At 39.0% G+C, this 15,538-nt stretch overlaps 1 protein-coding gene across 50 annotated transcripts in view; it reads right to left on the bottom strand.

The window, feature by feature from the left end:
- Positions 1-15,538, bottom strand: part of ARPP21 (cAMP regulated phosphoprotein 21) — a 154,744-nt gene that overhangs the window by 102,468 nt on the left and 36,738 nt on the right. For 47 of the 50 annotated variants that reach the window (XR_014300349.1, XM_082689597.1, XM_082689605.1 and 44 more), the window contains exons 2-8: positions 10,914-11,087; positions 8,993-9,159; positions 7,944-7,985; positions 7,097-7,183; positions 2,963-3,107; positions 1,414-1,492; positions 704-763 (exon numbers count right to left, since the gene is read on the bottom strand). Coding sequence is in view for 49 of the 50 variants with exons in the window: in XM_082689597.1 (XP_082545723.1) it covers positions 704-763; positions 1,414-1,492; positions 2,963-3,107; positions 7,097-7,183; positions 7,944-7,985; positions 8,993-9,121 (542 nt within the window). In the remaining variant the exon portion in view is untranslated. The other 3 variants (XM_082689626.1, XM_082689627.1, XM_082689624.1) reach the window with 3 other exon arrangements.

The following is a 15,538-nucleotide window of genomic DNA, read 5'->3' as shown; positions in this document are numbered from 1 at the left end:
ACAAACCCATTCCTTTGTCGTCCAAACCATGAAGCTTATCTCATCTGTGCCATCACACGTCATGTCCTCATTTCTAGACAATCTTCCACTTATGATGGATTTATCGGTTAAGCTACACTAAGTATCTTTGTTTCCCAGTTGCACATTTCTCGCAGCAAAGAGAACTTAATGTCTGTTGGAGAGTATCCTGTTGTAGTCCATGATACCTTATCAACAGAGCTAGGCTCGGGACAAATGATATGACATAGTATGTGACTGCAGATGTCTATCTGGAGATGTGTCATTACATGGTTTACACTGAAAGCAGCATAATTATGGCCAGGCATAACTGACTGAAGCCAGCTGGAGCCCATTAAAAAACTATAATAAAAATGAAAAGGGTTGCTTCTTGTCACAGCTACTCTATGCTAATCAGCGGCCCCCTGTTTATAGCCATTTTGTCAGGAATTTAACAAGCAGGAGCACACATGGTCCAAGCAACAATTCCCATCAATATATAGCTTCTAATCCTAATAACATCTCCATTAAACAAATCGGCAAACATATTAAATAATGTTTTATCTATCCCTAAATCTTTCCAGAATGAATAATTAAACCCAAATACCAAACTAAGGCACATCGTATAAATTAATCAGCACTAAAAAAAAAAAAAAAAAAAAAAAAAAAAAAAAAAAAAATTAATCAGCACTGCAGTGTAACATACTTGTTGTCACCAATGAAATCAATAATTTCCTGCTCCATTTTCAAGAGTATCATCCTGTCCCTGCAAAATAAATGTTAAAATGAAAAGGGTTGAGGCACTTGCTACTCCCAAAGACCTAAAAAGTTCATTTGCACGCCTGAAAAAGATTGGTTAAGTGTATGTGGTGAAACATCTTTACCTAACTCTTCTCTAGAGGAGGCTGTCCATATGCACGTGGTTTCTTTCTACTGAAGATTACTTCTCATCTCATTTGTTAAGTATTTTGTAACTTTGAAATTTCTGCAGTTTTAATGTTAATTAAGATACATAGGTGTCAAACTCATCAGACCTATCAAATGCATTGTTTATTTTAAATTAATAGGAACCTGGAGCAAAGTCAAGCCCCAGTAAATAGAGAACTGCAGTAGAGAATGATCGGTTTATTTGACCTCAACTTTCATTCTCTATATTTCTCCCCTTTATCAGTATCCCTTTGTGACCAGGAAAGCAGGCCCTGCAAACTCTAATTTATTCATCGGGTAACTACCCAGGAACTAAGACTATCTATACACAGTAAACATGCAAACTACTATATATACGTAAGAGATAGTTTAAGATATTAGAAAAGGTGCCTTCACTGTACAACTCTATACTTAGACTTGCTCAGACTCATGACTTTGCAATATTCTACTTGACTCTTCTAAAAATACGAGGTTTATTTAATAATTTACCTGGAATTATTCTTTAATGTGTTAATCAGAAACTCATGCAAGTCTATGCCAGTAGCATCCGTGTACTCTTGGCTGCAATCTGAAACAGACAGCAGGAGGGGGTGGTCAGGGATGCAGGTGGGGAAGTGGGGTGGAAAAGGTTTTCCTCCTGCTGGGTAAATTTTAGGTGAAGCTATCGGCATGAAGGTACACGTTTCAAAACTAGCGAATTGGCAGTGTAACACTGGAATGAAAACCAGATTCAAGATGGAGCAACCCAGTAGATCATGAACGTGGAAAGATCCCGCTGTCACAGAAGGGGATGTGGGCATGGTTGGGTAGGAGGTGGGTGGGGTGGAATGTCACATGTTCGTGCCCTGCTGTCAATCAGCAAGGCCGGGCCTCCACGTGACAGGTCCTACCAACCCACAGAGAGAGCTCTCAAGAGTTTGAGATTCCGGGAAACCCTTTTTCTCTTAAAACAGAGAAGGCAAAAAATGAAAGTTCTGTGATAAGACTGTCTAAATATTCATCAGTACAAAACACAGGTGAGGACTAAACATTTCTGAGTCTTTCACATTTTCTGATGCTGGCTAAAGCTTAATTTCTAAAGCCATCTTAGGAACCTGCACTTCTTTAATTCGCGTCACACCTTGGGTTTTAGACATTCAGTAGCAGAGAGAATCATTATAAGCAGATACATGGTTACAGAGCATAATATAAGCAGTCATCATTCCTCAGCTGATCGGATGCCCTGTTTTTTCTCAAATATTTTTTTTAAAAAGTCTACTGCAATGCTATTTATTCGTAGTATTCTTCCTTTCAACTTAACTTAGTTTTAACACTTGTTTCCTTTTTTGTTTGTTTTATTTTTGTACAACTGTACAATTGTACAATTGTATGTATGGCCACAATTTGAAAAGTCTGGACTACGGGCTTCCGGTTTTAGAAGGTATAGCTTCTTTTTTCCCCCTTGGAAAAATTTTATTGGAGTAGAAGTGTATTTTTTTCAGGTGAGACATGATGTGGTGGTTCTGTGGGTTGTGGAGACCAAATCCGTTTGTGGCAGATACAATGTTAATCATGTACTCCATTGACATTGATGTATATACATCTGGGCTTTGGGAACGACATCACTTATCGGCTGTGAATTGCTAATCTACTGTCTGTCTTTTATGATAAACATGGAAATTAAGATATAAAACTGGGTATCATTACTGTTCATCAGCCCAAGTTAATGGGACTAATAAACCTGAATTAAAAGCAGATTTATACTCAGTCATTTGTACAAATTTATCATTGAAAATGGAAGAAAGACCTGAATAAAAATCCAAAGAGATTAGTGATCCTAAAATTAACCTTTCTGGATACACAAGTAATGACAGCATGAACAGAAAGGAAATAGGGTTAACATCTTTTACACACACACACACACACACACACACACACACACACATAGAAGTATATGCAGAGTTTGGTGTCAGGTGAATATGTGTGTAAATCTAGGATGTACTGTGTGACCATTTATCTGTCCAAATTCAGTAAGTTAAGGAAACATGTTTACATTCACCTTTTGATAACATTCTGATCTTGGGTTTTTCAGAGGTTTTATCTTTGTTTTTATCCTTTTCTTTTTCTCTTTCTGAGTCATCTTTCCTAGATTTATCATCCTCTTGCAGGCTGGGAAAACTGGAAAGCTGTAAATGAATTGATTCCTGTTGGGGAAAAAATATAATAATTTAGGGCCAGATTTAAGAATCTCTGTCTGGTTTCCATTTTGCATAGAGGTTATTAAGTACAGGAAAATGAAAGCCAGGAGCAGATTTTTTTTTTCTTAAATGGTTAAAAAAAAAAATTAAACCTGTCAGAAAAATAATTGCCCTTTAAGGTGAATTAAACTTCAGAAGTCAATGGGAGGTCATGAGAAACATCTAGTACTAAAACTTGGCTTCATGAATATTAACATTAAGCAAGTTACTTTCCCCTAGATCATACCTCTTATTTTCTCTACAGGTTTATTTTTAAACACTTAGGAAACATTTCCTTATCAGTAAGTTTGCGTCACAGCCACTGCCATGTCTCAAAAAAAGAAAAGAAAAAAGCCTTCTGAGTTCTTTTCTATAATTCCTTATAAGGAGAAATCTGTACAAACATAGACAGACAGGTATTACGAATCATAATTACAGATAGAACAGACATAAAGGCCTTAATAGCCAATTTGCAATAAAAAGTCTGTTTTAGAACCACATCAACAATAATTTCTACTATTAAGAGAAACCGAGCTATCTAAATGCAGGAATCCCAGGTGTGGCTGATGATCACACCTTGTTCACAAACTCCATCAGTAAGTCATCATAATGCATGGTTAGAATCAGCACTGTCTTTCAGAAATTTTCCCATCAATTACATATAAATATTTAATATTATTTTAATTTTTTATCAGGCAATTCTTTCCAAAATGTAAAATTGTCTTGAACTGATGCTTTGGTTCGCTACTGACCATTTACAGTATTGGGACTGGATCCATTTTTGTATTTATTTATTTTGCACTGGGGATAGATTATTTTGTTTTAATTCACATATCAGCCATGTGATTGATAGTAGGTTCACTGTTTTGAAGAAGAATGAACCAAATCGTATATTTAAAGAAGTTTTATGAAAAAAAACCTATGCTATGATTAAAAACTATGACAAATGAACCGACATTAAGCCATTAAGCCTGCTTTCTCTTATGTAAGAGATCATTTGATGGGAAAGCTTTTTTCTACTAGTGACATTAAAATTCATGATGTTAAAAAAAAATTCCCAATGACTAATAGTGTTTCTCACTAAAAACTCAACTAAGTCTCCTATACATGTGACTAAAGCAATGCCTGAACCTCCCTCCTCAAATATGGCCATCCTAGGATTTTTAGGGTTCTTGGTAAACATGGCTAATCTAACAAGCATCACACAGGTCCCCTGAAACCAAGTTCGTTGTTTTACGAGGGGCTCTGTTGTGAACTCCAGGCTGGAATAAAAAGGCACCAGGGCTGGAAAGACATATGATAGAAAGGACAAAATAAAGCATGTTCTCATGACAAGTATTTATCCTTGCCAGATTTCCTGACATCCACGTGTTTATGCTGGGGATGCACTTACGCAAAATACATAAAACGGTGTAACTTGACTATAGGTTCTTTGGTCATGTGATTTGGGACAGAAATGTCTTTAGTCTGCAAAGGTTCGGGCAGACTCTAAGGTTTTGATTTGTTTCTGCTTTTGCTAAGGAAACCGCTGCAGCATTTCTGGTTCAGAGAATACAGTGGGCGGGGGGGGGGGGGGGGGTGGTCAATTCAGCAGTTGATCAGGAGGGGAAACTGACGGCACCAGCCCATCGGAGTGGTCTCATTGCTTCTTCAAAATCTCTTGCATCACCCAGCCTCTGTCAGTTTGAATCTACAATCAAAGAGGCTTGCAGCAGAAATATAAGAGCAGAGGCTAAAAGACATCTTCCACCAGAAAAAAAAAAAAAAAAGAAAAAAAGTACAAACTCACGCCATGTGTGGACATTTACTATTCTCAGAAAAATACCTATCTTTTCTATACATAAATATATATTATGGTGCTGAAAGAACACACAAAATTGCTATAGAGTTGGTAAAAAAACAATGTGTTATTTTTTAATATTTTTATTGATATGCTCAATAATAAAATACAAGTGTTAATAAATACATTGGTACAGGATAAGTTTATATCCAACAACAATAAAAGAATGATTCAAGTCACAGTAGTACACTGGTAGGTAAATAGTATAACATTAGAAAAGCAAAACTCCTTTAACTGAAGGACAGACTGAATCATTAGCTATGGGTCTGAGATCAAGTAATACAGGTAGCAAGAGTTTTTCCCACACAGGAAAATGAAGGCAGTTTTCAAATACTGTGAATATACAAATATTAGGGAAGCAATACAATCCATATACTGTATCCTTCTGCCAGGGTTCTCTGGGATTCAGTTCCCACATTTTGTAAGTGCCGGTGGTACCTAATGAAGGCATTGCATTTATGCTCAAAGGTCTGCTTCTTTATTCTCTAACAAGTCACATGCTCACTCGCTAATATGTGTGCCTGGGTATTTTCTATCGGCCGTCTGGTCCCACCACCCCTCAGCCCGTCCAAAGAGAGAAGCGCAAGTTCTAATCCTCTCCTACACAGCTAGTCTTGGTCACTGAGCGTGAAAGCAGCAGGAACAAAGCACCGACTGCATCTTATTTCTCTGCACCAACTGTATGGAGAAACTACTTAGGTCCAGGACGGGCACTATGATACAGATGACCTCTTAAAAAATTTCCTCCTGGTACCTTGTCAAATGGGATGAAAAGCAGATTAAGTCTATAAAGGCTGTCCTCCTCTGCCTGGTATTAGGAGTGGGGGACAACTGGGGCATGACTTCTCCCAGAGTCTGTCATTCCGCAGAGTTAACATATATCCTGTATAGTACATTATAAGCCATCAATCAACATTTAATAATACAAGCCATGAGAGTCGCATTAGTCCCCCTTTCCGTCTCCATTAAAAATAGAAGCACAAATAAAATGCTGAAGTAAAGCCACACATTTCTCAGAGCCCAAGGAAAATAACGCTTGTGTATGAAACATAGTGACAGCCAGAGAAAGATAGCCTGTCCGTGCCTTACGACATGACTGGCACGATAAGAAAATGAGGCTAGGGGAAAATAAAATACTCATAGGACAAAATCTATAAGGTATTTATTTTTGGTCCTTTTAAAGAAAGTGCTCTCAATGCTCTCTGCATCCATGAGGAGAATTTAGAGTATTTCAATTAAAGTAAAAAGAGGAAAGCAAACAAGCCCAAACAAAAATACTATCTTGATCAATTTTCTCTCCCCTGGGCTCAGATAAATCATTTTACTTTTGTCTTGACTTCTCTCAGCTTCTGATAAAATAAGGAAAATTTCAGCGGCTAGACTAGTTTTATAAAAGCGAATACAATGCCTAAAAGGCAAATAAAAATAAATATGATATGAAGTCCCCCGTTGGTCACGGGAGGATTTTGTCAGAATTTGGATTTTTCAGTAGTCTTGCTGAGAGCAAAATAAGTGGAAGGATCCACAGCGATATATAATAATATTAAATTCATATAAATTGAATAATACGAAATTCACCATCACCTCAGACTCCTTTCTGGACAATTTTTTCAGTATTCAGAATCTCGACCAAAGGCCATAAAGATACGTCTGCAAATCTCAATGCACCTCATTCACTACTTCCAAAGTTTCGTTAAGAGCCAAGAGTTGTATTTCTTATAGGCCAGTGCATTTTGGGGAAGTGAGAGGTAAGAATCTCCAATAAGGAAGGAGATGGGGTACTTAGAGCTATATTTGGTTCAGTCTTAGCAAGAGAGAGCCTTTGAGGAAATGCAGCACTACTGTGCTCACTTTTAAAGTTTTTTATCTAAATTCTTTTGAATTCCTTTCCATTTGCAGTTTTCAGAGAGTCTGGAAAAAAACAAACGTAATACTCTGTGACAAACTGTTAAGCTAGTTTAGGATGTCTCCTAAGCAGGGGGTGAAGCCAAAAAACTACATCTTTCTTTGCTTATTTTTTTTTCTCCCCCAAAACACTGTGTGATGCCGGATTTCTACTCATGCACACAAAGACAGATCCCATTCATGCAGTTAAGGAAAATGACAGGGGGTATACCTGATCCTGAAGACTTTCACCTCCTGGTCTGGCTGATTCTTCACAGACAGCAAGACTGCGAGTCAGTTTACCTTTTCCTGCTCCTGACTGGGGAGGGGAAAGAAAAGGCAATGCAAGGAAAATAAAGACAACAAACAGGAAACATTCTCTGGCTGTCAACTCCTCTCCACCTGCCCAGGACATTCCCAAACCCGGATCCCTCCTAGAAGAGAACTTCAAATTGGCTGTTCAGTGCTGTCTGTCTACACTGGCTCCAAAATTCAGAGCCCTGTGTGGGTGGGGATGCAGGCAGAGGAGAGTGTGAATGCACGGACTTAAGGGGCACTTTGAGCTAACTCTGCCCATCCCGTCGGAAACATACAAAGAATGAATTGCTGCCATTTTCTGAAAATGTAAAAAGAAAAAGATGACACAAAGTAATCTCTACCAAAACTGAGTTTGGGAGGGATCCGACTGAAAAGATGTTTAGGATGAGGAAAGGGACCTAAACACCAGCACCTGTTTACTTCAAGGGAGAAATCAACTGGTAAGACTCACACATCTACCGCAGATTTTATTTAAAATGAAAGCAAGACAAGCAGCGACTCATTTTGTAAAGCACCGTCAAATCTGCAGTTCTGAAAACAGGATCAGGTACATAAATTTGCGGCTATGTGAACCCTAAATGCTCTAGCCGAAAAACATACAGAGCAAGAAAGACAAGAAGTGTCAACAAGAGGGGACAGGGCCAGTAGAGCCAAGATCCACATGGGACCCTTTGAATTGGTGGCAAACCTTTTAACCCCAATGGGAAGTATGCTACTGATATCCATGTTAGCAGATCAACGTGTAATCTCCAGAACCCTACCTTGGATTTTCTTCTTTCTTGATTCTGAGCTGCCAGCCGCCTCTGTATGTTAGAAAGAAAGCAAAACAAACAAACAAACAGTAAACCAACAACCAGGAGAGAGAAGGTGAAAGAGAGAGAGAGAGGAAGTGTCACTAGAGTCCAGAAATCAATAGAAACAAGAAGGTATTACAACCATTGGGGAGAAGTTCCCCTTCCCTCGCTCCCCCAAACTTTTGACCTCCTAACTCTGAGCTCCTTTTCCTTATAGCAGCTATGAGGGAAGGGGGGAGGCAGGGAAGTTGACCTTGAAGGCTTTTGGCCTTTATGTGGTTATCTGTCTTTGTTCACTGGAATATAAAAAGAGTTAACACTTTTGTAATTTGGTTCAAAGAAAATCAATACAGGCTACTTGCAAGGACAGTGTGTTTTCCTTCTCCCAAATCTCTTGCTCTCATAAATCATGGTGTATTTAATCATATCACCTTTTTGGTACCATCAATCGCCCCCAATTCCCTCCCCTGCCCTTCTCTGAGGTTTTCTCTGTCTCTGTCTCTGTCTCTGTCTCTCTCTGGCTGTGAATTCTAGGGCTTAGGTCTGTTCTAATATGAATTGAACCTTTGCCTGCCCTCAGAGGTCCACAGAGCTCAGGTCTTTCTTGGTCTGTCCTGAGCTGGGTCTTCAAGCTTTCCCTGGAACAGCAAATCCACTTTTAAAACTCAACCAGCCTAAGGCTGCCTCTGGGAGAAAACCTTCACAAGCTCCTTGAGGTGGTCTGGAAATCACCCTGGAAATGCTGTGCACAAATTCAGTCATTAAACATGATCTCTGGTGATTTTGTTCATCTCCAAGGGATTTTAGAGCCTCTTTTGGTCAGGAAAAAAGTGATTGAGAATTAGAAAAGGAGAGGAGTGGCTTGATGAATTTGCTCTTCATTTACTAGTCAGACTCTTAAACGGGAAAGAGAAAAAGAGAAAGAAAACAAACGTTCAAAGTATTCTGCATGTGAAAGAGAGGAATGGTGCCCAAGAGTGCAGAGCTAGGGCCACGGACAAGCTTTCCAAGCTCACCTGCAGTTCCAGCTTCTCCTCTTCATCCAAACTCTCGGATTTCACAATCCCGTTCTCTGGAGTGGCCGATTCCTGCTCCGTCCCGCCCTCCTCCACTACTGCCTGACTTAGGTCTCCTGGCTCAGACATTCTCCCAGACGCAAATTAAAATAACAAGGTGTGATGCCCTGCAAGGTTAAGAAGTCAGAACGTCAAGTCAGTGCACGGTGAAGCACTTCCAATTATTCTCACGGTATTTCATTTCTCCCTTTGTATTCAAATTCAAACGAGCAACTCTGGCATCTCTGCCAATTTTACAGGAACGGCGAATAAGAAAGCCAGATCAAATCCTAAACGGGAGGCAAACGCACAAGGCAGATTCAGTCGCCTCATCCACACCCCCTCCGCACCCATACACGCACTCTCGCCAATACACCTTGCCATTGAAATGGATCCACAGATCTTACACGGAGACACAGAACTCCCACGTGTCCACCAGTCCCTAAACCCCGGCACAAAGGGGAAGAAGAAGAAAAAGAGAGCACTGCTCCAACTCAAGGAGAGATGACCCTCCACTGCTGAGGTAAGAGAGGGGACTGGTGTTCTGCAGTGTGTCTGAGATGATTCAAAAATTATCTGCAAGTTTCAACCCACAGACATGCTCTCCTGAGGCATAAGGAGTACCATGTACCCTACAAGTAGGGGCAAAAATCAATTTAAGAGCTAATAATTCAGTATAAATATAAGACCTAAATTTGGCAATAAACCTTTCAGGGCCAACATTTCCAGGCTTCAAACTGACAGCTACATTATTAAAAGCAAGAGTGCTCTCCAGAGCTCCTGGCCGGTGCTGGTGTTCCACAGACCCTGGGAAGGCAGTCTCTGGCAGGCAGCTCTAATGAAGCTCTAGCCACCGAAACCTGCTACTCCAGATCTACAGTACACTACGACACAGACGCTGGAGATGACTTTTCAAAGTTAAAGCCTGTTATTATTTTTTTCTTCCTACCTCCATACAACCCCTGACACTTCCCCTTCTGATATGCTGTCAAATGAGATTCATGAATAATTTAGCATTTACTTCCTCCTCAGTTTTTTTTTTTTTTTTAAAGATGTGAAGGGGAAATGGTGGGGAGAAAGGAAAGAAATACAGACAAAATGAAGAAAGGAAGAAGAAAAAGAAACACAGTGTGACCTAGAAAGTCAGTTCTTCCACAGAAATTCCCAAACGATGACTGCCCTCTTCCTAGTCATTAAAATGGTAATGATTACCGGACAACTCAGGGATAAGTTTCTTTGGGAGTGTTTAATTACCATTTACTAATTCAGTAACTTTATTTCCAACTGGATATGGGAAGCATGAGAAAAATCTAAACCACGGCGATTTCTGTTGCAAATTTGCTAAGATCTACCATGAAAGAACAGATGGTATCTAATGGTATCTTTAAAAAACACAGGCTTACTTGGCAAAGGATTATGGGAATGTAAAAAAAAAGAGTTTTCTAAAGAATGGTGCCTTGAGTCTGTGAGTTACTGGTGAGCACTACTTTTAAGTTTGGGGAGATTTGAGGATATCCATCCAGTGTATTCAGATAGGTTCCTCATATTTCAGTGATACTGGGAGGGTTATGTGTGTCCTTAACAACGGTTCTGTTTCGCATGGCAAACAGCTTGTTTCTCAAGATACTGGGCAGGGGGAGGAGATGGACTTCTGTTGCCCTAACTCGGTCTTCAAAGCATTTCAATAGAAAAGCAGATTGTGACTAGATTTAAAATGGAATGAACAAATTGAGCTCTAATTTTATAAACTGCAAGCCAATTGAGTCCCTGCTCTAGATCCTGTCTTTTTTGGTTACACTGCATGACCTCTTCTATGCAAACAGGCACATTTATAGGATAACAAAATATAGACGAGATGACAGCTGGACAACAAGGCCTTTACCTTTCGTGCAGAATTCCTGCCGTAGGTCTTGGCGACTCACTAGCGGCTTCTGTCGTTCTACACCAGGAAAATCCACACAAGTGATCAGAGACAACTGGAGTCCCATGTCCCCATTAACAGTTCGGAATGCCCATCGCCATGCGATTCCCTTACACGGTTTGACACATCGTCAACCTGAAAAAAGATGAAAAGTCAATAATAATAATTGAATAGTCATGGTAGGGTGAAGGACCAAATAAATAAGACCAGATTTCTAACACTAATGACCAACTTCCAGCAAATCACGTTCACAGCTTGATCCAGCCCCACCTGTCTCGGGCTGCCTGCTTCTTCTCTAATGAAGGCTACAGCCCGGCTGTTCAAGTCAGAGCGGCACCCACGCAGGGAGCTAAAATTAACAATTGCATTATGCACCGAAGATTACTCACTTCAATTTTAACCTTTTTTAGTGAAATCTTGCACTTTATATTAAAAAAAAAAAAGAAAAAAAAAAAAAAAGAAGAACCAAGCCTGTGTGTTTGCCTCAGTGAGAATCCAGATCACCTATGAGCTAAAAGTCTTGCCTCCTTTTTAACCAAAGACTTTGTTTTAATTACAGGTTAATATAATATACTTTAATGCTGTTTCCAAGACTCCTTTCTTTAGGAAAGTTATCCTAATGAAGCGTATTCAAAGATTTTGATTTAATGGGCATTACCTATGAAAGTGAAAAAAAGAAAAAGGGAAAAAGGAAACTTTCACAACGGCATGGCTGAAAGAGCTCTCTCCTCCCCGCTTACAGTTTGGAAAGAATTCCTAATATTCTCCTTGGGCAGTGAACATGGTCTCCCCATTCCTCTCCTTCCCTATCAGGATTGCCTCCACCAGCTGGGCATTCTGCTTGACAGCACAGAAAGACTGTCAGAGGGATTCAACAGATTTGCAAACTGAGCCGGTTGAAAACAATCCACGCTATAATGTGCACTTTCGTTTTCTCACAACTCCTACAGGAGCCACGGCAAAGACAGCTTGAATGCAAACACAGAGACGGATTCCTAATAATATTTGCCAAAACCAAGCGGTGTCTCTCCCTTCTGCTGCAACTCTGGGGCATACCTGCTAAAGCCAACAGCATGCACACCTCTCCCAGCACACACCCATCTTTGCAAACGCTAACTGCATCTCAGTTATTTTATCTGAAGTTGAAAAACACTCCCTGCCTCACCCTTGCTGCCCCCTTCCCAAGTTTAAATGAGCACAGCCGGCTCTCGACGGAATTTTGCTGTGGCTATATTAACAACATATTGGATTACAACACCATTTGTTGTGCGAGGGAGAAACAAATGTTGAAAAGGCGATCATGAAGACAGTCAATAATTTCTAGCCTTATTCATGTGTCATCAGAATGGCCAGTTTGGCTTTACAATATGTGTCCTTGGTTGTTAGACATTATACAGCTATCTATGAGAGCCAAGCGAACATGCATTGAGGACAAAAATGGATGGCTAATCAACAGTCATTTTAATTTTCCCATTTTGGCCAGTTTCACCATGACTACTACGACTAACACTCGATATTAACCAGAAGTCAGCATGTCTTAAAATTAGGATCTATTTAAGTAACCAGCCCATCATCTAATACGTTTCAGAATAGGCACCAGTGATGGATGGAATTACCACATGCTTTTTGGGTTCTGTTTTCCTTTTCCCAAAGAAAATGAAGTTATCAACGATCACCGCAATCTTTTTGTCTTCTGTGCTCTGTTCCTCATATTTGTACAGTGGCATTTAATCCAGCAGGTGAAGAGCAAATGCAGTTTTCGAATCTAAGCCTTCGATGTGTTATTCCAGCCCCAGTAGGTGGATGCAAGATATAATTCTTTTCATGAAGAAAAAGGAAGAACAAACTGATATTCACGTAACCAACCCAAAGCCTGAACAGCCTAGATACATGTGTGTGCGTAATTACCGGGACACGTTTTGAAATAGCACTGAGCGCTAAAGTCAGCGAGGTATTTTATTCTTGCATGCCTGAATCATAAAGTCATCTTCCATGGAGATAAAAGGGAATACGGGCATATGGGAATGAGCAGAGAGGAACATATGGATCACAAATATTTTTGTAACTGATTAAAATTGTTCTCTTTGCTAAGAAAGCTGTGCCAGGGAATCAACACTACTCTAGCTTTCTGTCCGCCAAACTACCCGACTCTTGCACTGCTATTTAATTTTTATCTGTTCAAATTTTTCCCATTTTCACAAAGAAAGCAAAACTATTTTTGATAAATATCTTTTGTCTAGCATTTGATTAATGGAGATGCTGGCCAACTTTCAACTGTTAGAATGGGAAGGGTAGAAGGAGCAAAAGGAGACCCTATACAAAGGAACAAAATAAAACTACTATCGTTCTTTCAGTGGTAACAATATTGTAACCATAACTTAAGGGATAGTGTTTACCAAAGGCAGTCAATTGCTTGCAAAACAAGCTACAGGAAATTGATCAAGAGGGCTGTTTACTGTTTTTCATGAGGAAAATCACTACCACTTCTCATTATATTTAGGTTGTTTTTTCTTGAGCTTACGTCACAGTTGAAAACAGTAGCAATTGTGGGGTGGTAGGATGAGAAAGCCAGGGAAAGGGGAGCAAGGTGCAACCACTGGGTTGGCAATTGGAGAAAGCTCAGGATTAGATTCAAATTCCAGGAGTGATTTAGCTCTCAGGGGATATCTAAAATGGGAAATCAAAGTTGAATTCTATTAGCAAATAGGGAAGGTAGCTTTATTAGTCACTTTCCTCATAACCCTTTTACTAAAAACTAACACAGAATGATAAGATTACTTATCCCAAATCAACACAGGTAATGTATGATGAAATGACCCAATCAACATTTATTTGAATGACTGAAATGTTTCTACCCTAATGTATTGCTCTTTCTTTCTTTCTTTCTTTCTTTCTTTCTTTCTTTCTAACTAGTAAAAGTTCTGCAACTGTATGCCACTTACAAATTGTAGGAATATTACTGATTTGTCAATGGACTGGGTGGGTTTTTGAAAACTGTGACACCTTAGAAACTAAAGGCACTTCCTATTATCAAAACAGTTATTCTGCTAATGCTTAAAAATATTCTGAGTATGTAAAGTTAAGTTTAAAGAGTGAAAAAATAATATAATTGGAATATGATCCTTTCAGAAATGAGATCAATCATGAGATGAACAGACTGTACAGAGTAGCATCTTTCCAGGGCAATAAAACCAATAACACATTTTCACATAAGTTTAATTTCCCAAAGAAAATTTTCTTCTTCAATACAAGAAAAAGTCAACCAGGTGCTGTACCCTCTAATTAAACTCTTTGGTCAACCCAATGTACAGGCATTTTGTAAGATTCTTGAGTTACCCTAGCAAATGCCAAAATAACTAGACAACTGTTTTGAAAGAACCTAGGGGGATATTTAAGAAAAGGAATTTTCATACTAGGGGCAGAAACATTTTGCGTGAGTATTCTTATTTGAGTTTTAGGAGCTAGGCAGCTTATAAACATGTAGCATATCATATGTAGAATATCACTTTTTCTTCTTTAGCAAGTGTAATAAACTAGACACAAACATAGCAGAATCCTAGTAATGGAAATAACTGATGTCAGAGTTTTGGTCATAAAAACAGACCCACAATAATCACAAGCACCTTTAAAACAAGAGAGTTCTGAGCTCAGTGAAAACAGACAACAGAAAAAAGCCAAGTTTCCATTCCTCGTTTTTATAGCAAGTCTTATGGAACTTCTCTGCTCTGTGAAAGGATGTTCTACCTTGTGACATGATATTCAAGTCAACTAATATAATGTCCACAAAGCACTTCTTTTTCTAATACTACAAAATAAAAGTTGAATACCTCTAATGGATCCACATGAGAAATTTTAAAGATGGATTATGTAATTTTATCTTCACCATTCCCTTTGTGATTTTTCATGAAGTGGAAAAGGAAGATGACTTTTGCTTTTATAATTCTTAGATGTTTTCTGAGTGTATCCCAAAGTTAGGAAACATAAACTTGGGGAAAGTGTCTAATACACTGGATCCCAGAATAAGTTATTTGGATATCCCCATAGCATGAAGTAATTGATGAAAGTAATGACATGAAATGTTGCTGGGGTTGAGAGAAGATCTTACATTTAGGTTCTAAAAAAACAGGTTACATCACTTGGAATTTTTGGCTTAGACAAGAGGACACTTAGAAAGGACATCATAGCTATTTTCAAATGCTTAAATGAATAAAAATTCAGAGAAAGAGAAATTAGCCTTGGTCTTTCTCCAAAATTTAGAACTAAGAAAAAAAAAAAAAAAAAGAACCTCTCTTTTTAAACATAGAACCACCATATGATCCAGTACAGTACTTCCAACTCCTAGATGTATATCCAAAAGGATTGAAAGCAGGGACTTGAACAGATATTTGTATACCTGTTTTCATGGCAAAACTATACATAACAGCCAAAAGGTTGAAAACAACCCAAGTGTCTATCAACAGGTGAATGGATGAACAAAATGCACTACATACATGGGGGATAGTGGGGGATATTACTCAGCCTTAGAAAGGAACAGAATCCAGATACATGCTACAACATGGATGGACTATGAAAATATTATGAGCCAG

The sequence above is a fragment of the Mustela nivalis genome (genome assembly GCF_964662115.1).
Source record: "Mustela nivalis genome assembly, chromosome: 1".
Classification (NCBI taxonomy): Eukaryota; Metazoa; Chordata; class Mammalia; order Carnivora; family Mustelidae; genus Mustela; species Mustela nivalis.
This window is presented reverse-complemented; position numbering and strand designations above follow the sequence as displayed.